The sequence below is a fragment of the Canis aureus genome, chromosome 22 (genome assembly GCF_053574225.1).
Source record: "Canis aureus isolate CA01 chromosome 22, VMU_Caureus_v.1.0, whole genome shotgun sequence".
NCBI classification, from domain to species: Eukaryota; Metazoa; Chordata; class Mammalia; order Carnivora; family Canidae; genus Canis; species Canis aureus.
Window position 1 is genome coordinate 21411551 of NC_135632.1, and position 23660 is coordinate 21435210.

The window sequence follows — 23660 nt, forward strand, 5'->3', positions numbered from 1 at the left end:
CAGCCAGGGCTGCCTCCGGACCGGGACACGCCCGCCCCTCGCCCGTCCACCGGGCGCACATGCGGTTACTGGGCCGCTGCGCACGCGCGCGCGCCCCCGAGCCTTCCCGCCGTTACCTCCGGCCGGGGGCGCGCACGCGCGTCACCGCCGACCCCGACGTCCGGCCTCCGCCGTCCGCACGTTCGTTCCGCCCACTGCCCCCTCGCTTCTTCCTCGGAGCAGCGTCCTCCCAGGACGCCCCTCCGCGCATGCAAATGGGCTCACCCACATCACATCCGGGGATCGGAGCGCAGGACCGCGCGGGTCACGTGATCCTCAGAGGCGCGGGGTGGGGGGTGGAAGTTCCGGTGGAAGCGGGTGCGGCGCTGAGTCCGGTGCGGGTAAGGCTTTCCCGCGCCCCTAGTCCCGGTTTTGGAGGGACGAGGACGCGTTGGTTCCTCAGCGGCGCCTCTGCCCGCTCCCGTCAGTGGAGGCCGATGTCTTCACTTCATCTTCACAACCACTGTCCCCACCGCTCGCCCTGGAGGGTGGAAAGGCACTCGCGTGGCGGCTCCGGGCCTCCCCCGCTTCCACACTTGGTATCTCCAGCCGGAAGTGGGGACCGGGGCGGCCCCCTGCTTGCGGACGGCTGGTGGTGGCCCGCGAGGGTCATTTCTAGCGCGGGGGAAGGCGGGCCCGCTTAGTTCGCGTTAACCGCCGGCTTGCGGATCTGCAAAGCACAGAAACCGGATGACACCACGGGTCTGGGAAAGTGTGACGAGCTCCGCGTTGGGACCACTCGCTGTGTCCAGGGAACTGAGGGACCCCAGGAGGGACGAGGACCGCGCCCCGCCTGGGTCTAGGAACCGCCCTCCTGCGGGAGATGACCCGGGAGCCAAGTCTTGTAGACTGATGGGGGGGGGGGTGGTGGCTGGAAACATTGTACGGAGCACCTGCTCCGGAGGCCCCGGGCTGTCACGTGCGTAAGAGAAGGTTCGTTAGGGAAGGTAGTAGTGTCTCATTCTGTCGAGTGTGGCACGTGCTCGGGACAGTGGCCGTGTCCCGGACGTTGCCGGTCTTTTTTTTTTTTTTTTTTTTAATTTATTTATTGGAGTTCAATTTGCCAACATATAGCATAACACCCAGTGCTCACCCTGCCAAGTGCCCCCCTCAGTGCCCGTCACCCAGTCACCCCCCACCCCCTGCCCTCCTCCCCTTCCACCACCCCTAGTTCGTTTCCCAGAGTTAGGAGTCTCTCATGTTCTGTCTCCCTTTCTGGTGTTTCCCACTCATTTTTTCTCCTTTCCCCTTTATTCCCTTTCACTAATTTTTATATTCCCCAAATGAATGAGACCATAAAATAAATGATTGTCCTTCTCCGATTGACTTACTTCACTCAGCATAATACCCTCCAGTTCCATCCACGTTGAAGCAAATGGTGGGTATTTGTCGTCTCTAATGGCTGAGGAATATTCCATTGTATACATAAACCACAGCTTCTTGATCCATTCATCTTTCGTGGACACCGAGGCTCCTTCCACAGGCTGGCTATTGTGGACATTGCTGCTAGAAACATCGGGGTGCAGGTGTCCCGGCGTTTCACTGCATCTGAATCTTTGGGGTCTTGATCGTTTCCATTCTTCAGCCCCTGAAGATTCAGTGAAGGCACCTTAGTGCCTGACTCTGGAAATGAGTTGTTGACCCGGTGAGCTGACACCAGTGTTGAGTTTGGAAGGAAGAGTAGGCGTTGGTGATTGGGGGAGGGTGGTGGTGGGGTGGGGAGGCTTTTAAGTGCAAAGCCAGGGAAGTATAACAGGGTTAGTGGTATTTGGAAGAGGGACAGTGAAGAAAGCTGGAGGCCAAATTTGGAAAGGATGTACTGGATCCTTGCTGCAGGATCGACACACAGTAGTTGTAGACACTGATAGAATCTGTTAGAGAGACGACCCAGCTTGTTAGGTGGATCATAAAGACCAGAAGGAAACGTTCAAAAGCAGAATGCATGCTGAAGCTGGAGTGATTTGAAAGAACTTTACAAGAAGGTGGAATCTGTACGTGACTGGGGGAAATTAGCTAGTTCCGATCAGCAAGAAAAAGGAGGAGGATATCCCAGGGGACAAAGAAATGGCAGCAGGAAAACGGGTTCGTGTAGGACAGGGATTCCAAAAATATAACAGGAACTGTGTGGAGATTTCCTAAAAGCAATATCCTTTTACTTGCTTTGAGTTATCCACTCGGTAGTACTGGATTAATTCTTGACCAAAACAGCAAGGCCTCAGCTATTTCACTGGTGACCGAAAATAGCTGGGTCCCTTCTGCTTCAGTTTCGCCTGGCTCTTTCCCATGGGGATAAAAACACTTAGCCCACCCCAAACTGTGTAGTTAATGACCCAGGCATTAGGGCCATCATGCAGTCATATTTTTGGGGCCAAGCACAGCCCGTATGAAGGAGTTGGAATCCACCCTTAAAGATTGTTCCTTTTATGAATGTTTTGTAGCCTCAGAAACCAGGAGTGACTGGGAGTGTCTTTGGTGCCATTAGGTTCCAGACCATCAGGATGGCTGCTTTGTGGCCGGGTAGGAGTGCCCCTAGTACTGTGCTTCACTGATGATGAAGCAGCAGAACCCAGAGTAGGAAACAGGGTATCCAGACATACCCTCCCTGCTGGCTGCTGCTGTTTAGGAGGAAAAAAAAAAAGGGAGAATCAGCCATGGCCAAGGAGCTAAGTAACATCTTGACCCCTTGGTCCAGGCATTCAAGGGAATACAACATTAAAATTCAGAGGAAGGGACCCCAAAGGGAAGCAGAAATGGGAAGCAAGGAGTCCCTCTACTATGGTTCACCTAGAGATGCTCCTTTCAGAACTCATGTTAGGCATTATTTTATTTTATGGGGGCGAGGGGGCACTATTTTTTAAAAGGAGGCAGTTTCTTTTACAAATACAGCTGAGAGGGATCCCTGGGTGGCGCAGCGGTTTGGCGCCTGCCTTTGGCCCAGGGCGCGATCCTGGAGACCCGGGATCGAATCCCATGTCGGGCTCCCGGTGCATGGAGCCTGCTTCTCCCTCTGCCTGTGTCTCTGCCTCTCTCTCTCTCTCTCTGATGACTATCATAAATAAATAAAATTAAAAAAAAAAAAAAAAACAAATACAGCTGAGGATTTTTGTCAGCTCTGTAGTTGGTCATTTTGCGTAGCCCATTTCACTGTCTTGGTACGTTCATTTAGCTCCTGTGCCTAAGAATGCTAATACTAGAGCCAAAGCAGGTGGAGACTTGTAAAAAATTGTGCAAGAGAAGGCTAAAGGGGACAGAGAACACTTGGTTGTGAACCAGGGAAAGGCATCCTGAACAGGGAAAGGTGAATATGCAAATTAGGAGAGAAAAGCTACATTCTAGGTACACTGTGGCCTTGCACACAAGGCATCTGTCACACTATGACACTGATCTGTCAACGGGGCCATATATATACGTACACACGCATACATACATATACATATATACGTGTGTGTGTGTATATACACATATATATATATATATATATATATATATATATATATATATACACACAGACATGTATATGTTATAAAGCGTCCATGAGAGGAGAGGGGATGGGCAGTAGGGAGAGACTGTGATCCTATTGATGAGAAGAGGAGTCTTTCCCATTTCCCAGGGTCATGTTACACCAAAAGACACATCCAGGCTAAAAGGCCTGGGGAATCCTAATGGTAGATTACATCACCTCCTAAGTCGTCATGTTTAAGAAATAATCTCTTTGGCTTACAGATCTGACAAGATCAAAGCTGCAGGAGAATGGACAGTGAGGTACAGAGAGATGGAAGGATCTTGGATTTGATTGACGATGCTTGGCGAGAAGACAAGCTGCCATATGAGGATGTTGCAATACCACTGGTAGGCTATAATTTGTGCCAAGGATGGTGGGTTAGAGGTATGATCTGGTGAGCCCTAGTAGGAGGATGTCGATGGACAAACTCGTAGGGTACAGAAATCAAAGCCATGTAGTCCTCTAACTCGGGAAGATTGGGGGTAACTTGAATTTTTATTTGAAGAGAAATATGATCCAAAGAGCTGATATGATGAGCTCAGTTAGGGGTCACATCAGGACTGGACCCAAGACTTCTGCGCCATGTTCTGTCCACCACAGCAAAGCTAGTAAACCAGATGATGAGAGTTTAATGTACAAAAGATGGAGAGGAACAAGAAGTAATGGCATTTACACTGTATTTCTTACTTGCCTGTCTATGGTTGATCTTTTGGTATTTTTAGAGACATATTCTTGAAACACACCTATCCTAGTTTCCCTGGAAAATGTTTGGAGGACACCTGGCTTTTCTTTTGCATTTAGACCAAAAGGGTCCTAGGATACTCTCTTCTTTCCTAATCTCTGGAGAACTCTCCTGCAAGGAGTTTGTTGAACCTCCTGTAATAAAGGATCTAAAAGTTGTACGTTTGTAAATGCTTATTTAAACTCCTATTTATGTCATAAAGGCCTAACAACAAGGAGAATAGGCTCCATGGACTGTTTTTCGTCAGAGCATGCCAAGTGCCCTGAGAAGAGCTGTTAATAAAACGTAGACTGCTGCTGCTATTTACTGAGAAGTAAAATTCGAACCACCCACGTTTTCATTTAAGGCTAAGAGATGATAATCTGTTCAACAAATAATACACATATCAGATAATAATTCACAGCTTAGTTCAAGTTTAGAAAAATCATCAAAAGAGTATGCAATGAGAATTCTAGCTGCCACTTAATACTAGTTTTATGATGTGGACTGAGGTTAAAATTTGACATACATTATCTCTGACCCTTGAAACACCCTTGCAAGGGTAGTGATGTTATCCCCATTTTACAGCAAGAAACTGTAGGGCAGTGTGTGCAAAGCCTGATAGCTGATAAGTTGAACTTCACACCTAGGTCTGTGTGAAGGCTCCAGATTCTGTCTTATAAACTTTTTTCATTTTACAGGCATTTCTTTGAAGCCTACTGTGTGCCATAAGACTATGTGAACATAAGATACAGTTCCTGTTCCTGGGGGTCTAGAGAGGCAGCACATATAAATAAGTAATTATAATAATAAATGTTATAAGTGGGGTTTTGAATAGCTACATAGGAAAGGAGGTGGCTGATTGCCTTTTGGGCATCAGGAAAGGCTTCAGAGAGAATGTAATAATTAGGCTGATCATAAGGGAGCACAGAAATTTAGTGGAGGTGGACGAGGGCACTCCAACAGAGGGGACAGATGTACAAAGGCTCAGAGTTTTGAAAGGCTTTTGGAGACGGTGAGACATTCATTGTGGATAGAGAATGTATTTGTCACCCAAAGTAGGCAGAAAAGATGGGCTTGGACCAGATTTTGAGAGGAATATTTGATGCCATGCTTAGACTTCATTCTGAGGATAACTAGGAATGAGTGGTTTTCAAAATAGAAATCTGCTATGCTGAAATTTGAGTTTTAGAACATCTGTTCAGAAACACTGTTAGAGAATGTGTACCATGGAGAAAAGGGCAAGTGACAGGGCAGAGGGGCCAGGTAGGAAGCGATTACAGTGGTATAGGCAGGGGAGCAGAGCCTGAACAAAAGCATACTAGTGGAGGGGAACTGCTGAATTCTGGACAGGCTTATGGCAGGATTTGGGGACCACTACTGTGGAAGGAGATGATATCCATGCTGTAGTCTGGCCATCTTGCTATTCTGTGTCTTTTCCTCTACCTTGTGATTCTAAGGCAGTGTGTACTGGTTAGCTTTTCTTGCTGCCTAACAACCCCCCCCCCAAAAAAAAAAAAAAAAAAAAAAAAACAGTGACTTAAAACAACAGCTGTTTATCTCGTGATTTTATGTCTCAGCTGAGAGGGTCTTCCAGCCTTTGCCAGCTTAGCTTATCCCTCCTGGACTTGCTGGTGTTGTGCAGTCAGCAGGCCACCTGGGGGATGGGGAGACTTTTCACATATTCTGGTAGATAGCAGGTCAGCTGGGATGATGAGGTGATTAGGCCTAAGGCTCATTACCCATTAGTCTAGCCTACACCGCACATGGCCATCTCAGGGTTTCAAGAGCAGCAGGAGAGGATCTGTAAGGCTTCGTGGAGCTTAGCCAAGAATGGGTCCATGGACATTGTCATTGCTCTCTTTTAGCCAAAGCAAGTCACTTGGCCAGTCCCAACCTGAAATTGGGGAAATAGGAGGAAATAGGCTTTTTCATAGGAGTAGCTGCCAAGACTTGAGGGCATTTTGCAGGATACCACCATAATTGATTGTTGTGTTTATGATACTTTGTGTTGGTTTCTAAGCACATACACATATTTTTCATTTTGGCATTTAACATAAGAGACAGTAGTGGCCAAATGAGAGGTATTATTTTATAGCATACACCACAGTAGAGTACCTGGGTGGCTCAGTTGGTTGAGTGTACAACTCTTGGTTTTGGCTCAGGTCATGATCTCAGGGTCCTGGGATCGAGCCCCATGTGGGGCTCCAGGCTCAGTGTGCTCAGTCTGTGCACATGAGCACTCGTGCTCTCTCTCTCTCTCTCTCTCTCAATATTTTTAAAACAACACATACCATGGATACAATAAATTAAGTAAAGTTGCTTGCCTGTGAATGAAATAATTCAGCACTAAGGACTTGTTTGTGCTTTGTGAGCTGTAAATAATTATTGGAACCGAACTTTCTCTTTAAGTTTGAATGTATGATTGCTTTACAGTAAATGATAGCTCTTTGCAATTTGTACAGATATGTTTGAATCTCAGTATTATGTTTGGAAAACAATGTATATGGTTCAGGTATATGTATACATATTGTAAGTGAATCATTTTATATATATTGAACATAATTTAAAAGGAGAAAAACGTATATACTGCACATTGGAGTCAGTGGGAAACTGAAAGTCTCAATATTGAGTTTGCTGCCCCTCCAAAAAAAGTGTAAATTCAAATAATTGAAAAGAAATATATTGGTATCATTAAACTCGGCTACAAAGCAGAAACCTGGTAGTAATACATTTAAAATACAAGGAAACTACCGAAAGTTCTCATCACACATGTAAAAACATGGTTAATTATATGAGGTGATGGGTGTGTTAACTAGCCTTATCCTGATAATCATTTCACAGTATATATTATATGTTATATTATATATATATATATATATATATGTCAAATCATCAAGTCGTACACCTTAATCTCACACAGTGTTATATGTAAATTAAATTACAAGCTGAAAAAAACCACTAAACGTCAGATTCCATACTAAGTGGTCCATGGCTTACCATTCTGTGACCATTGCTGTCAGGGTATGAAAGGGTCATTTACTAGGGTTTATGTTGCTGTGCTCCATCACTACGGGGGGCGTCTCACCTGTTATGTTGTATTTTCAGTGCTCTCCGCTCACCTCCATAATAATTTGGGCATGTTGGGTACAGGGGAGTTTTTTTTTTAAATACATTTCTTGTGCTTAAGGAATATTCCAGCAAATGTATTAAATTAAAGCAGCTTCCCAAAAAAGGATTTGGTATTGGGACTTTTCAGTGATCCTAGCCACTAGTAATAACATCAGCTCTTCCTTGAGCATCGGATGGCCACCCACAGTGGCGAGCACTTGATCTCAATTACCTCCTTTAGTTTCATAGGTCCTATGAGGGATGGGTTTTTCCTCTCATTGCCAAACAGGAAACAAGGGTCCGAGGGGTTAAATACCTTGCCCAAGTAACCCAGCAAATGGCGGTATTGTGGGCTTGGATCCCAGTGCCTTCCAAAAGCCTGTACTCTTCGTCCTTCTGCCAGACTGCCTCTTGCACAAGTGCCAGTATCATCATGCTATCATTCCCTACCGGAGATAGACCAGGGCACGTCTGAGTAATACTTATAAGATTGCCTCACATCCCTTGCTTCAAGTTCTTTCTTTAGGATATATTGGTATCAATTATGCTGCCTGTTTCTACGAACTCACAGGTTTGAATTCTAAGTACTCTTGGTTTTAAGGGGGTTGTCAATGCAGAGTGTACCAGCATTCTGAATGTGCATTGTACCTTTGCAGAATGAGCTTCCTGAACCTGAACAGGACAACGGTGGCACCACAGAATCTGTTAAAGAACAAGAAATGAAGTGGACTGACTTGGCCTTACAGTATCTCCATGAGAATGTTCCCCCTATAGGAAACTAACACCTGGCTCCTTTTTCCTGTACATATTTTTGAAAAATATACAGATACAAAATGTTTTCTTTCAGTCTCCTAATTCAGATCTTGAAGTGATAGATCTACACTCAACAATGTACACCACCTAGTTTTGTGACAGCAAAGTGCAATGTGAAAATACCAGAATGAGAAACTAATTGGGATTTTTCAGGAATGCAGAATATTTGGCCCTCTGAGCCAAAAGGCTCAAACAAACACTGTCAAACACTGACATCTGCGTTTGAAAGTGACTGGTTCAACATATGCCTTTAACTCTGATTTTTCTGTACTATCAGGTTATGAGCTAACCTGTTTATGACAGGTGCAAAAACCACAGCGCACTGTGTCAGGAATTAGGTGACCAAACATGGGCCACGTTGTCCACCGCAGCTTTAGAATCTGCCTATGTAGGACTGGCTGGAGGCTGGTGGCCACAAGAGTTGCTAGGTGGCTGTTGTAGGGTGGATTTTCAAGTAAATGTGCCACAGCACCCAAAGAGGAAAGTGCAGAGTGAGGTTTGAGAGGCTGTGCAAACCCGCGCATTGCTGTCCTCTGTAAAGGGCACCTCATTTGGGGCTGGGAATGTAACAGTGAACAAAAATACAGCTTCTGCCTATGTTTAATGGAGAGACAAGAATCAAGCCAATGGTTACACAAATATATGATTTTAAGTTGTGACATGTGCTAGGAAGGGAAATAATAGGCTATCACTTAGGTTGGGTACCTAGAAGCAAAGCCCGAGGTGGAGTTTCTTGTGTAAGGGGTTTGTCGAGGTTGTGGTCTCAGGAGGAGCCTGTGAGGGAAACAGGATAGAGCAGAGGAGGAAAGTGAGCAAAGATGGCATCAGGTTCAAGTCTAGCTCAGCCAGGTTCCACAGGTGCTATGGAATGTGATGTCCCCAAGAGTTTTCCCACCTTGAGGCAAGTGGCCAGGCCATTTGTATTCAGTGCATTACATAGTCCTCCCACCATCCTCCAGGGAGGAGGCACTCCAGAAAACAGTGTGGCCATGAGCTCTTGATAGTGGACACAGAGCAGGCAGTCAAGGCATGGGTACACAGACAGACCAGATGGGGGCCCCAACAGTGGGGCCCCTATACCACAGGGTATGGAGAGCGGGACTGGGAGGCCTGACTTAGATTCGATAATTGAGACAAGACCTTGTAACAGGTAGCCTTTATAGCACATGACTTTAAATATTTATTTTGTTTATGAGTTTTTCCTACTCCCAAGCAAGTGGTTGGATCCTTTGTGCTGCTTGTTCCCAACAGGGAATAGATGAGTTCAAAAACAACCCTACCCCTTGTTTGGGAAGCAGGGGAGGAAAGGAGAGGAGGAACCTCTCGAGAGTAGTGGAAAGCTGCGCCCCAGTCACTGGTGGTACCCAGTGAGATGAACTTCAGAGGCTCATGGTTTTGGAGTGTCTTCCAAGCTAGGCAAAGACCCCCCAAGCATTGGAGCCACCCCCTTCCGGAGCCCCTCAGAGTTGGCCATGAGGACAGCAGCAGTGACCCAGATGAGCTGAGGAATTAGCTGGGTGAGAGGGCCTCACCCACCTTTAAGGTCACTCATGAACATCCCAAGGCTTGTGAGACCCTAAAAGGAGGAAACACCCCCGTGACCACAGATTTAATTTCTGCTGCAGCACAGCGGAGAGGAGCCAAAAAAATTCATTTGCTTTGCAGCTTTGCAGAAAACAAAGTTTGCTATTTCTCTTACCCAGCTTGAGTTTATGAGCTAACCCCTGAAGGCGGGAAGCTAGCTCCTGAAGGAGTAGCCAGGAGAGGAATTTGGGGATGAGGGTCGATGGCAGGGAGAGCGAATTGCATAAAGCCAAGAGAATTGCATAAAGCCAAGAGGTGAGACTGGCATTACAAGCAAGGCGGGCAGGTAAGCGGGAGGAGCTAGGAGAGTGGCCCCTATCAGATCTTATTTTATCACATAGAAGTTACTCTAGGTTTGAGCAACTAAGAACAGTGGAACGGCAGAAAAGCTTTTGCAGTGGCTCAAGAGAGATGAAGGTGGCTTGAGCTCGCCAGACAGAGATGGACTAAGAGGGACCAGGAATATCTCTTAGAGGGAGAATTATCCAGATGGGCCCAGTGAGAGGTGTATTTCAGGAAGCCAGCACCCTGATCGTGGTTGTGGGGTTCAAAAGAAACGAGTACCCAGTATGAGCATTGTCCTTGTGACCCAGGGGCAGGTGCTCTGAGCCAGATGCAGGACTCTAGATGCAGCCCCCACCCCCTAGAAAAGTAGGATCTGCATCCATGAGCTGCCCATCCTTTGAAGCCCAACTTAGACCCACTTCTTAATAAGAGAGTAACAGTAACGGTGACACCCGCAGTTAACTGAGCGATTCTGAGTGATTCAGGCACAGGATCTCTAGCCCTCACATCCACTTTTGAAGGTGGACATTGGCCTCGTGATCATGAGATGGTAACTCAAAATTGAACAACCTGTTCCAAGTTGAAACCACTCCAGTAGTAGATAGATTGCAACCAAGGCTGGTTAATCTCCAAACCCATGTCCTCTCCCTGGACCATGCGGCCACCCCTATGAGATCTCTTCTGTGACCACTTCTCTCTGAAATGGGTAGGAAATCCTATTGGAACACTTAGTACTTTGAAATGTTTGCCTTGTTTCTATAAGAAAAGATCTATAAGATCTTTAAGATCTAAAAAAAATTGTTAGGGACCCAGGAGTCATGAAACAATTAAAAATTCCACTTATTACCAATCCCACATATAACTCTTATAACTTACAACGTTATCACTATGAGTCGTACTGTTTCTGGGTTTTATTCGAGGTTAATTGGCTAAAGGTGTATTTTCTGATTTGGGTGCCTTGGAAGTGGACAGCTTAATGTCAACGCTACCTACCCAGCAGGGGGCGCTCAATTCCTTTGACAAAGTGAATCGCAGACCGCTTTCAGCGGACTGACCATCCTGAATAAATGTGGTCTTTGGGTTGGAAGTGATTCTGCAGATCTTGGTTGCCCGAAGTGCTGGGTCGGGATTTGTGTTGACCCCTGAGGTTCTGTCCAGCCACCCTCAATGGGTTCACTTACTTAGTGGGGCCCTCACTTGTGCTTTTTGGGGGCGAGGGGCAAGTGAGGGCACATGGACCATGAGGGCAGTTGGAACTTCAATTACAGAAAAAGGCAGCCAGAATCAAGAATTGTGCCAGCCTGTGACTCCAAACCATATTCATAGTCTGCCCTGGGGACTCTTCCATTAAGCTAGTTCCCAGCTCTCTGTGTTAAATTATTTTGGAGAATTTAGGCATCATCCTAGAGTGATCCATTAGGCTCTAGAAGTTTTCCAACGTTTCCTGTCCTGATCTGGCCCTGTTTTACCCACAGTTACATTTGTTCCCCACTTCCTTGCCATGCTGCGCCCTGTCCGTGAGCACCTATAGGAAGTAGTGGAAGAGGGATTCCTGTGTGGCTCAGTGGTCGAGCGCCTGCCTTTGGCTCAGGGCGTGATCCTGGATTCCTGGGATTGGGTCCCACATCAGGCTCCCTGCATAGAGCTTGCTTCTCCTTCTGCCTGTGTCTCTGCCTCTCTGTCTCTGTCTGTGTGTGTCTCTCTCTCATAAATAAATAAAATCCTAAAAAAAAGAAAATAATAAATTAGTGGAAGAGCAGAAGGAGATGGTACTGAAAGGCATCTGAATGGTCTCAAGTAGACTTCACAGCTTATGGCCTTCCAGGCCCTGGTGGCGGCCTTGGCCCCTGCCCTTGGGCCAACTAGGATCCACATAATGCACATGCAACCCGTGTAACCACACAGGTTGCATTCAGAAGAGTCTGCTGAGGCTGTCTTGAAATTCTTAACGATTGTTGAACACGATAAATTACATAGCTGGTCCTTAAAACTATGGCAGCCATCTGTAGGAGTTCCATGTTGAACAGTGACCACATGGACCCAGCAAATGCCCTTGACTGAGAATGAAAATTCAAGCCACGAATATTCTGTGTTTGGGGTATCAAAAAAGCAGGCATATCCAGCAGGAGCGACAAGAAAAAAACTGGGGCAGACCTCCAGGCATCCTGAAAGGCAGTCCTGCTCCTACAGACCCTTTGCTGAAATTGTTTCCTGAGCTTGAGTGAGTCCTCTGTCATTGTCACCACCTGAAAGCTAGCCCATCCGACCCATGGAGTAAGAGGGTAGGTAGACAAACACTAGAAGTCATTAGGCCAGGATTTGTGGACAGCTGAGAGAACTTGAAGCAAAGTTACCACCCAATCCCAGGGCATGTCTGTACCTAATTTTTTTTTAAAGATTTTATTTATTTATTCACGAGAGATAGAGAGAGAGAGAGGCAGAGACATAGGCAGAGAAAGAAGTAGGCTCCACGCAGAGAGCCCAATATGGGACTTGATCCCGGATCTCAGGATCACACCCTGAGCCAAAGGCAGACGCTCAACCCCTGAGCCACCCAGGCGTCGCTCTGTGCCTAAATTTTATCCATCTTTTAGCCAACTACTATATGAACTTAGACTCTGTTGCACTAGGTACAGCAATCCACTTGTCTCGGAATAAAGCCTCTGATTGAAACAAGATACAAGAACAATGGTCAACACCTTAGCTCATGAAGGGTTCCCTACCTTGGTTCTTATTTCCATTTACCCTATCATGTTGAACCATACGGAAAAGCTGTTTTCATAGGGCAAAAATAGGCACAATTTCCTGTTGTTAGCCAATTTTATCCTTACCTAGATCCAGTTGCACATGTACACACATATACACACTGGATATGATGAGGGGAGGCAGGAGCCGACAACGGGTGGAGAATTTGAAAACAACCAAGTGACTCCAAAGGAAGTGAGGGAGGTTGATGTATAAACCCATCCCAGTTTCTCCGCCTTCCCTGGTGAGTCAGATCCCGTTTATCGTGGGGCCACCACCCAAGGGCAAAGGGGGTTTTCCTCCGCCCACACCATGATCTTGCCTCCACTCTCCTGGCATCTCTGCCCACGCTTCCTCCTCACATGTCATCTAAGTCTCAAGAAGTACCCCTGCGCCCATCACCATGTGCACAGACTGGTACTCACTCTGGCACATGGTCTAACTGCGGGACTTCTCGAGGAACAGAAGGGAGGCAGTGTCCCTGCCTCCCTGCCAGTGGGGATGTCCTACCCCCTGTCATCAGGACCCCACACGGCCTTCTCCAGCTCAGCCCAGGCAGATGGGAACATGGGCTGGCCTAGGGACACCCTTCTCTCCGGTCCCATCCTTCTCACCCTTGGCTCTCCACTGCCCTCCTGCCAGCTTCTGGGCTGTCAGCAATCAGGGCTGTGCAGATGCTGAGAGCTCCTCCTTACCCTCCACCCACAGCTCCTGCTCACACAGGACTACCCTCTGGGAGACCAGGTGCTCCTGAGTCTCAGTACTCAGCCTGGGAGGACGGGCAGCAGTGGCTGCAGTTACCTAGAAAAAATGAGCCCCGGGCTGGTTCCCAGAGCCCACAGACTGCTGCCTGCCTCTCTCACCTAGTTTCCCTCCTTCTCTGTCAACCAAGCAGCGAGCTTTATGTCCCTGGGTTCCTATTCCTCTCTTTCTTGCTGTTTGCCTCTGATTTTAGCATTTATCTAAATATCTTACCCCACGTTAGACCTCTCTTTCTTCTTTCATGTTGCAAATACCTTTAAAGTAGAACTCAGGTCAAGTTTGTACCTTGCTTCATTTCACATGAGTGAAATATTTGAAATTACATGTAAGTACACCCTATGTAGGCTGCTACAAAATATAGCAGCTGAGAGTACAGACCAAAATATAGCAGCTAAGAGTACAGACCGTGGAGGCAGAAAAAGGCAGAAAAATACAGATTCGGAACCCAGTGTGGAACACACCAGCTGCCCATTCCCAGGCCAGTTATTTACCTTTCTGACCCTCGGTTTCTGGATCGGAAAGAAGGTTGACAGTACTGCTCATGTGATAGGCTCATGGGGGTGCCAAACGAGCAAACACGAGTAAAGTGCTCAGAACAGTTTCTGGCATATGGTAAGCACTTGATAAACATTAGCTATTGTTTGTTTTCAATATAATAAAACATTTAAGCATTTCAAAAGAATTCTACACTGGTACTCTGAAGTCAAGCAAAGAATAATTTTAGTGTGCAAATAATCATCCCCAAAAGAGTCCTCAGGAGAGAAATTTTGCATAGTAGAAACAGCAGTGAAATAGGAGGCTGAAGATCTGGGTTCAAATTCTAGCCCCACCACTACCTGTGTGACCAGGAGCCTGTCTGTCATCATCTCTGAGCCTACACTACAGGGCTGGGAGGTAAAATAAGTACAGAGCACTCAAAACTGTTTTGGAGTTACAAAGAACTATATACACTTAAGTTAGATATCATCGTTTATTTACTCTGTAAATTTTTAATTTGTTCTCCATGTTTCATACAACCTCTTAATGCTAATTTAAACAAAATAAATATACTTGTCGTATCTGTATGTGAATTTGCATAAGCATGCTTTTAAAAGTCTGGAAGGAAAGGCAACAGATTATTGGTGGTCACCAATAATCTGAGGACAAAGGCCAGACTGAGGTGTCTGAGGACAAAGGTCAGACTGACCAAAAAGGAAACTGTCATATCTTGCTTTATCTCCCAAAAAAGTGGCAGGGTTATGGGTAATTTAAAAAAAATAAGGTAGCTATTGTGAAATCAGAGTAACATTGTTTCAAAAAATATTCTCACAGGTTTCAAATACAAATTGGAATGTGGGTTAAAACTTGTGTCAGCATTCAGTAGCTTTCATTCTACTGACATTCAGCAGGAGCACCAACACTTTGCAAAGCACTGTGGGAGATGCCAGGCTGGATCACATGGGGGGTCCTACCTGAGATGACATGTTAGACCAGATAAAACACATATGCCAAGGGCGATAATCTAGGAAGAAAGTGGTCAATGATGGGACAGCGGGGTGGCTCAGTGGTTGAGTGTCTGTCTGCCTTTGGCTCATGGCGTGATCCTCCAGTCCTGCATCAGATTCCCCACAAGGAGCCTGCTTCTCCCTCTGCCTATGTTTCCATCTCTCTATGTGTGTCTCTCATGAATAAAATACAATCTTTTTTTAAAGTGGGGGGTCAGTGTTCCTGGTGCACTACAAGCGCTCACGAAATACTTGCTGGATAGATGGACAAATGGATGGATGAGTGGGTGGATGGATAAATAAACTGATAATAGAAATCTTCTCCCACAGAAGAGGGGAATCAAAAGAGGAATAATCACCTGGCTAGCTCAGTTGGTAGAGCATGTGACTCTTGATCTCAGGGTCACAAAATTGGGAATACAGATTATACTTTAAAAAGTAAATTAATTAAATTAAATTTAAAAGTAAATTAAAAGTAAAAAATATTAAGAAGAGGAATAATCTACAACTGAGGAAATTCAGGAAAGCCTTATGGAAAAGACAGCCTTTGAAAGGCTAAATTTATACATCTAGAGATGAGAAGCAGACTTGGCAAGGGGCCTTTTTGTTGATACCTTCTCATTTCCAATTCAATACTAGTGTTTCCCTCCTTCTCTCTCTTCCTTCCACTAAGAGTAGAGCTGATATCTTTCGAAACAGGAAGTTTTTTGGGGGGTTACAATGACTGGGATGATGGAGAAGTGGATATCAGAGAACACTGCTACATTTAGTGGTATGTTGGCCAGGGCTGTTAACTATATTACAAAAAAGAACTGTTCTATCCAAACTACCAATGGTGACCACATTGAGAAATACCCGGTAAGTGAGAGAAGTATCAGGAACAGAATATTACAATGTCACAAAGAAAATGCTGACAAAAATAGCTACACAAGTTTTTGGCTTTTGTCACCCAAATCAAATCATGTGATCTCCCTTCTAGGGAAGAAGCAAGGAAGTCATGTTGGAAAGGCCCATAGGGGTTGTTGAACAGATAGAGCTACTCAAAAGAACTTAGACCTTGGTCTCAAGGAAAAGGAGACACAATCAAGGAGGAATGATCTTGCCATATCTGTACTTAAGGAAACACCAAAACTCTATTTTAAAGAGAACCAAAATGTGAAGGGGTAAGGTAATTTTTTTAAAGCTTTACCCTGGTTCTGCATCAGAGAGAGCTAAGAGGTCATACTATGTTTTAAAATTTTCTCCAAATTTAAAGTATGATAAAAAAATAAATTCATTCAACAAATTATGCTGAGACAATTGGCTTTCTTTCTGGGTAAACAAACAAACAAACAAAATTAAACTAGATCCCTACCTCACATCACATATTCAAGATAGTTTAAAGAATTAAACCTAAAAAATTTTTGAAGATGTTAGGAGAAAATGTAGTTGTATACTTTAGGAACCTTGAACCAACTAGGCCTTCCTAAGTAAGCTACAAAACCAAAGGACCATAAAGTACAAAAATAGTCAAGATCTTTGCATAACAAAAAAAAAAGTTAAAAGAATAGAAGCTGGTTGTAACATATATAAGAGACAAAGGATTATTTTTTTGGATAATCTACAAAGCTTCTATAAATTAGTAAGAAAATGGTAGCTCTGAATGAAAAATGGGCAATAGGGATGATCAGGCAACTCAAAGAAAAAAAGATATAAAACATGAAAATATGATTATGGCAGATATTTCAGATTGATTCATTCAGTTCCATGCCTACTACCTTGTAGCTTGCCTTGAGGCACACTGGAACCTAAAAAACTAATCTAACAATCCCCAGGCTTCCCTGGAGCTGAGATTCTGCATGCAACCTGGGTTCCCCTGGGGAGAAATACCCTCAAGAAGTCTACTGACTTGGGACACCTGGGTGGCTCAGTGGTTGAGCATCTGCCTTTGGCTTGGGGCATGATCCTGGAGTCCCAGAATCGAGTCCCACATCAAGCTCCCTGAAAAGGCTGCCTATGTCTCTGCCTCTGTCTCTGTGTCTCTCATGAATAAATAAATCAAATCGTTAAGAAGAAAAGAAAAAGAAAGAAATCTATTGACTCTTGGTAGCACACAGGGTTAAGGTGGGGGAGGGGTCCTTATTTTTTGTTTGTCCGTCCGCCCACCCCCCCACCCCCGCCCCTGTATCAACATAGCAGCAATCTCACTGTCTAGATGCAGTCTCCAGCTTCATGGGTGCTTGGACAGGATGTAGGGTGTCTACAATGCAGCTGAGGCAGTATGATCCTGGATGCCAGGTGTGTCTGAGGCTTCCTGGTTTCCAGATTACCAAGTCAGCAGTTAATGCACAGCCTCCCAAATTCCCAGTTTCCTGGTCATGGAAGGAGCGTTTCCTTTGGCGGGTTGGTTCTGAGCTGGAGTTCTGAGAGTCGGTCCTGCTTTTCCACCTGACGTAACAAAGTTGGAAGCACCCAATTCCCTATTTTAAATCAAGCGTTTCCCCTACCCTTTTCTACCTAGCTTTCTACATAAACTAAGCAGAGAGGCTTCTGTCCTCTGTAGCTGAACTCTGACACAATGGTCAGCCTTATTAAAAATTGAAGAAATGCTAATTAAACCAACAATGAAATGGTTTCTTTCATTAGAACGTAAACAAAAAGAAGGCTAAAATTCAGTGCTACTGAGGGTAAGGGAAAAATGGGCCCTCTTCTGGAGGTTGTGTGTGTCATTGCAACCGTTTTGAAGAGCAGTTTGGCAGGATCTCCCCAAATATAAAATGTACATCCTATCAAACCCAGCATTCTACTTCCAGGCATCTGTCAATGAGAAATCCTGCTACATGTCCCCAAAAAAACATTTTCCACAGATATTAATTGCGTCACTGTGAGTAATGGAAAAATAATAATATATAGCTGAATTGTCCATCAATATGTGGTAGTTAAGAAAATTACGGTACAACCATTCTTTGGAATATTTTGCAGTCGTTAGGGAATGAGGCAAAGCTCCAAGCACTAATATGGAAAGATCTCAGATATATTTCCAAGTGAAAAATAAATGGCAAAACAGCATGTATAGTATGATCTCATTTATGTTTAAAAACACGTGTAACAAAACATGTTTCTATCGAAACATGTGTATGTCTGTATAAACACAGACAAAGGTCAGGAAGGACACAAACCAAGCTACTCTATGGGGGGTGGGGTGGGCAGAGGAGGGCCTTTGGCAGGGCTTTTGCTTCTACCCTCTCATCTGTACTATCAATGTTTGAATATTTTACAATAAGAATTATTATATTAGAATGTCATGTATTAAACGAACTTAAATTTTAAAAATGTAAAAAAATAAAAATAAAACAAAAAGGTAAAAAAATAGAATGTCATATATTAAGTAATTATATTAACACATAAATTAAAAGGTTATAAAACACTGTAGGGGCAAGATTCCAATTTTCAAATGCCTAACTAGAAGATATATAGACATTGATCTGTCTGTCATGTCTCTATTTATCCAGAAAGGGAGAAAGCAAATGTGACAAAATTAACATGTGTTGGATCTAGGTAGAGTGATATAGGTATTCATTTGCACTATTCTTTCAACCTTTCCATATTTTAAAGCTTTTTTCATAATAAAAAGTTGGAAATAAAATCACCTCAAATACACATCCTTGAACACACACACACAAACACACACACTTTCCCGGCGCAAGCAGATTGTTTTCATAGATGGGGGCAAATCTCATGGCTTGCAAAACTGCTAAAAAAGCAAAAAAGCATTGGCAGTCCTTCCCACTGACTTCTTAGAGCAAGTGCGCCTCACTCTGGGAGCCAGACTCCTGAGAAATGTTCTGAAGCTTCTGTGTGCACTAACTGGGATGGATAGCAGCCCCCTGCCCAGTCCCTCTGCAGCCAGGGCCAGGACCTACTGGGGAGCAAGGACCCAGGTGGCCCTCTGCCTCCCTTCCTATAGAGGTAGATTGCTCATGGCCAAGGGCACCTTTAATATCAAATATGCCCTACCACGAGTGCATATTTCTAAAGCCCCATGAGAGGTGAGGTGGCCTTTGGTCAGAAGGAGACCTGGGGGCGCCTTCAGGCCACACCAGGGGGCTCTGAAAAATTCCATTCACTTGAACTGTTCTACTCAAGACCCCTCATTCAATCCTCATCCTAGTGTTTATTTTTGACATAACAGTATGAGGAGAATGGGGGGGAAAAAGGAATTGCAAAAAAAAAAAAAAAAAAAGGAACTGGAATTTTAATGAGAACCATCTGGAGTCTTTGCCAAGAGTATAATGTTTGGTACAAGAAAGTAATTCCTCAGCTTAAATGAGGAAAAGAGAAATGGAGGAAATCGTTATGTTGTGCTCACAACCCCAAAACTGAGGCTGAACAGAACCACCTAGAACATGCACATCCCACAGGAACAGGGCTGGGACGGATCTGTGGAGAGGCGGTGGAGTGCGCCTCTCTCGGCTCCCGCGGTCACAGTGAGGAGGAATGTTTGTCCTCTGCCAAGGAGACTTTGAGGGATGGGTTGTGGTGGGCCCTGGGCCAGCGCCTGGAATCTGGGTAACCATGGAAACGGGCCCGCGGGTGACAACAAACACGGGATGGAATTTCAGCATTCGCAGCCAGGCCAGGGAGGAATGGGAAAGTTTGGGAAAGTTTTTGTTTTTAACCCAAGGATGGAGAAGGCACAGGAGCGAGCCACGGTGTTCTGGATAAGTGCTCCCTGCACAGGACCCCCACAGAGTCACAGGGACTCCACAGGGAGTCTCTCAGAGGCTCTATTCCCACTTTATCCTTTTCATTTGTTTATAACCCACCTCATTCCACCAAGGATTCCATGGGGTAAAAGCTACTCCTGAGGGGTCTCCATGCACAGCCAGATCCCTGTCCTCCTCAAGCCAGTGTAATCACGGATCTTGAGGACATCCACCCACTGTGGGCATTTCAGTGCATCCTCTCAATGCATCCTCAAAACAGCCCTGCAGCCAGCGGGGCCAGATCCTCCCTTACAGAGGGGGAAACGAAATTCAGAAAGCCAAGATTATCCAGAAGCAGAGGAGCTTTCTTCCCCAGCCTAAGCCCATCTTCCCTGCACCATGCCATTATACCTGTCATCTTTATTCTGGAAACAAATGAGTAATTGTGGTCATCAGCATTGATGAAGCAGAGAAGGAAAGCATCTACACCTACCTGTGTGCAAATAAACGCCACTCATCCATGTAGCTGCAGAAGCGGGCCTTGACTGAATGGAAAAAGATTTATATGATGGAAGGAAGAAATTTTTATAGAGTTAGTGGGCTGAAAAATTAAAGAACCATGAAGTCTAGAATTTTCTTCTCTGAGGTAGTTAGAATGGCTGGCGTCATGCCTGGACAGATCAGGGCCTTGAGAGTAAAGGAACCATAAAAACATCCACTGCAGGCTCTTTGCTTTACAGGTGGGGAAACCAAGGTAGAATCAAAGACTGGGCTCCATAGCCAGTACAAGGCTCTCTTCTTGACAGTACGTCCCAGAAGCCCCCAAACAAGCCCATAGTAGACCCTCAGAGTCCATAATGGGGTTCAGGTGAAATAGTATCAATTAGCAGGATTAAAACAGGAGGTGGTAATAATAATTGTTATGGAACAGAGGGCTGTTAAGTCTGGGATCAGACTGGAGGGTTCAGGATGGGTGAGGAGGGGAAATGTCAGGATGGATTGGCACCCTGCAATACTGAGATCCACCTGGCAAGACAATCCATTTTAGTTTTGCTCTTACAACCATGATTAGTTAAGAGGGAACCTCTGCTCTGAAAAGAGAAAGAGACTCAACGGTTAAGAATTTAGCAAAGAAGATAGTTTTAAATCAGCAAAGTTATATAACTCTATAACGGTTTCAAGAAATCATCTTGAAATTTCATTAGCAAAAAATGCCTCTGAATAAGCCAACAGGAAATAAGAAGTGCAAGGAATTTCTGGAAATAGGAGTGTTTTTTTGTGTTTGTTTGTTTTTAAAGTGAAAAAAGAAGTTTTAAGGAAAAAGGAAGCCCTGACCCACATAAAGATAGGGTTTCAGTAAAACTAATTTGAGAGTTAAGAGGGAAAGTGTAAGCCTCAGCCATGGAGTGAGCTCCCAGGCCCTTGAGGGCTTTATGTGGGCTGCTGAGAACAACTGCAATCCCCGAAAAATGGGCTCAGGAAACAGAGCCAGGTTCACACTAAAAAAGAAGTTTCATTTGCTGAAAAATAACAAATCCACATGAGGCTGTCCAAAGCCCTGTTGAAGTTTACAGAGTAACTTAAAAATGGTTTCAGCACTTAATCCAGGAATATCTGCTGTTTATACCAAAGTCACCGATTCTCCCTAAAGCTCTGCTTTGTGACTTTTTATCCTGAATAACTGTTTCTCTCATTCAGTCATAAAAAATGGGAGGGAACGTGTCATTTTTTTTCTCAGCAAATGTTTTTGACAGCTTGCTCTATGGCAGGCCCTGAATACAGTGCTGCTATCATGTCAGACTCTTATTGCCTCTTGCTTGGACTGAATACCATTTCTGAATGTCTAATATCAAAATGCAGAGTCCACTGTGTATTGATGAGCCTTCTATAAAATGTTGAGAGTTTTCCACCTTCAAATACTATAAGTACTATGCAAGCTTAAGGAGGCCACTGCTCATTCCTAATGAGAATCTTCTGTTTATGATTCATGGATTAAACCCTTATAAATGGCTTCATGTACATGCCTAAAATATGCAGATCCACAGGACGTCTGAGAGTATTCATGTAAGTATGTATCTGCTCGTGAGAAAGTGTGTGTGGGAGGGAAGGACAGAGTAGAAATTGTTTTCATTTTAAAAAGCTAGAGGGGCAAGAAGCAACTATGCATATACATCATTAAAGAAATGAGTGCAGCTCTCTCCTCCAGCCATCCATGTGCCAGAAGGAAAGAAGGCTAAGGGGAAGAAGGTGGCCCTGGCCCCTGCTGTCATGAAGAATCAGGAAGCCAAGAAGGTGATCAATCCTCTGTTTGAGGGAAGGCCAAGAATTCTGGCATCAGACAGGACATCCAGCCCAAAAGGGAACTCACCTGCCTTGTTAAATGGCCTCGTTACATCAGGCTGCTGTCGCAAAGAGCTATTCACTATAAACGTCTAAAAGTGTCTCCTGCAGGGGCACCTGGGTTGCTCAGTGGTTGAATGTCTGTCTTTGCCTCAGGTCGTGATCCCGGGGTCCCAGGATCAAGTCCTGCACGGGGGTCCCTGCAGGGAACCTGCTTCCCCCCCGTCCTATGTCTCTGCCTCTCCCTCTGGGTTTCTCATGAATAAATAAATAAATTTTTTAAAATAAATAAATAAATAAAAGTGCCTCCTGTGATTAACCAGTTCACCCAGGCCTCTGACTGCCAAACAGCTACTCAACTGCTTAAGCTGACCCACAGATACAAACCAGAGACAAAGCAAGAGAAGCAGCAGAGATTGTTGGCTCTGGATGAAAAAAAAAGCTGCTAGCAAAGGGGATGTCCCCACTCAGAGGCCTCCTGTCCTTCAAGCTGGGGTTAATACTGTCACCACCTTAGTGAAAAACAAGAAGGCTCAGCTGGTAGTGATCACACATGATGTAGGTCCCATGGAGCTGGTTGTCCTCCTCCCTGCCCTGTGTCATCAGATGGGGTTTCCTGCTACATTATCAGGGGAGGGCCGGGCTGGCGCATCTGGCCCACAGGAAGACCTGGACCACTGTCGCCTTCACACGAGTTAACTCGGAAGACAAAGGAGCTCTGGCTAAGCAGGTGGGAGATGTCAGGACCAATGACGACAGATGTGAGGAGATCTGCTGTCACTGGGGAAGCATCATCCTCGTCCAAAGTCGGTGGCTTGCATTGCCAAGGTCAAAAAGGCAAAGGCTAAAGAACTGGCCACCAAACTGGGCTAAGTGTACACTGTTGAGTTTTCTGTACATAAAGCAATTAAAAGTTCTCTTTCAAAAAAGAAGTGAATGTACATAGGGCGTAATGAGGAGAGATGCCAGTGCATTTTCAAATTGTCAGTCCTTTAGCTCTTGAAAACATTACTCTTTAAAGGGAAACCATGGGCTGGTGTTTGTTCTCTCACCAATTACATTCTTCTTCTTCCTTTTTTTCTTTTTTTAATTTCAGTGATTTTTAAAAGCCAATTCAAACCTTTTTTATTTTTTTATTTTTTTAAAGATTTTGTTTATTTATCTGACAGAGAGAGAGAGCGCGCGCCAGAGACCACAAGCAGGCGAGCGGCAGAGGGAGAGGGAAAAGAAGACTCCTCACTGAGCAGGAACCCCTGCCCCCCAATACGGGGCTCCATTCCAGGACCCTAGGATCATGACCTGAGATAAAGGAAGATGCTTAATCAACTGAGCCACCCTGGAGGCCTTCAAACCTTTTTAAAAATCACTTTTATCCTTTTATTTAAAAAGCTATTTTATTCTTTTATAAAAATATTTATTTAAAAAATCTTTATTATTCAAATGCTCGTTACTTTAGTGATTATTAAACTGAGAGAAAGAGTCCCTTGCTGTTGGCATGGAGGCATCCCCACCATCACATCATGCAGTGCTAGCCCTAGTTGAAAAGGCCTTAGAGAAGTCACCTCAGCCCAGATGCCCAAATGTTTTTC

At 44.8% G+C, this 23660-nt stretch overlaps 2 protein-coding genes and 1 pseudogene across 16 annotated transcripts in view; 2 read left to right on the forward strand and 1 right to left on the reverse strand.

Annotated features, from left to right (window-relative positions):
- Positions 1 to 593, reverse strand: part of CEP63 (centrosomal protein 63) — a 63632-nt gene extending 63039 nt beyond the window's left edge. For 6 of the 8 annotated variants that reach the window (XR_013361243.1, XR_013361242.1, XM_077865070.1 and 3 more), the window contains exon 1: positions 117 to 258. Coding sequence is in view for 4 of the 8 variants with exons in the window: in XM_077865070.1 (XP_077721196.1) it covers positions 117 to 250 (134 nt within the window). In the remaining 4 variants the exon portion in view is untranslated. The other 2 variants (XM_077865068.1, XM_077865064.1) reach the window with 2 other exon arrangements.
- ANAPC13 (anaphase promoting complex subunit 13) lies at positions 221 to 8211 on the forward strand. 8 transcript variants are annotated; one of them, XM_077865072.1, is made up of 3 exons: positions 221 to 380; positions 3763 to 3888; positions 8030 to 8211. In XM_077865072.1, the coding sequence occupies exons 2-3, from the start codon at positions 3790 to 3792 to the stop codon at positions 8153 to 8155; spliced, it is 225 nt and encodes a 74-aa protein (XP_077721198.1). In that variant the 5' UTR covers positions 221 to 380; positions 3763 to 3789; the 3' UTR covers positions 8156 to 8211. The 8 variants fall into 8 exon arrangements, with proteins under 8 accessions (XP_077721198.1, XP_077721205.1, XP_077721202.1 ...); XM_077865079.1 differs by lacking the exon at positions 221 to 380 and adding an exon at positions 424 to 578; XM_077865076.1 differs by lacking the exon at positions 221 to 380 and adding an exon at positions 596 to 741.
- Positions 8212 to 19600: 11389 nt separating this feature from the next.
- Positions 19601 to 23419, forward strand: LOC144294244 (large ribosomal subunit protein eL8 pseudogene; annotated as a pseudogene).
- Positions 23420 to 23660: the final 241 nt, after the last annotated feature.

Coding starts and splice junctions, on each gene's coding strand:
- ANAPC13 (XM_077865072.1), top strand. CDS start 3,790: ATGGACAGTGAGGTACAGAGAGATGGAAGGATCTTGGATTTGATTGAC. Junction 3,889..8,029: donor AGGATGTTGCAATACCACTG/GTAGGCTATAAT, acceptor GTACCTTTGCAG/AATGAGCTTCCTGAACCTGA.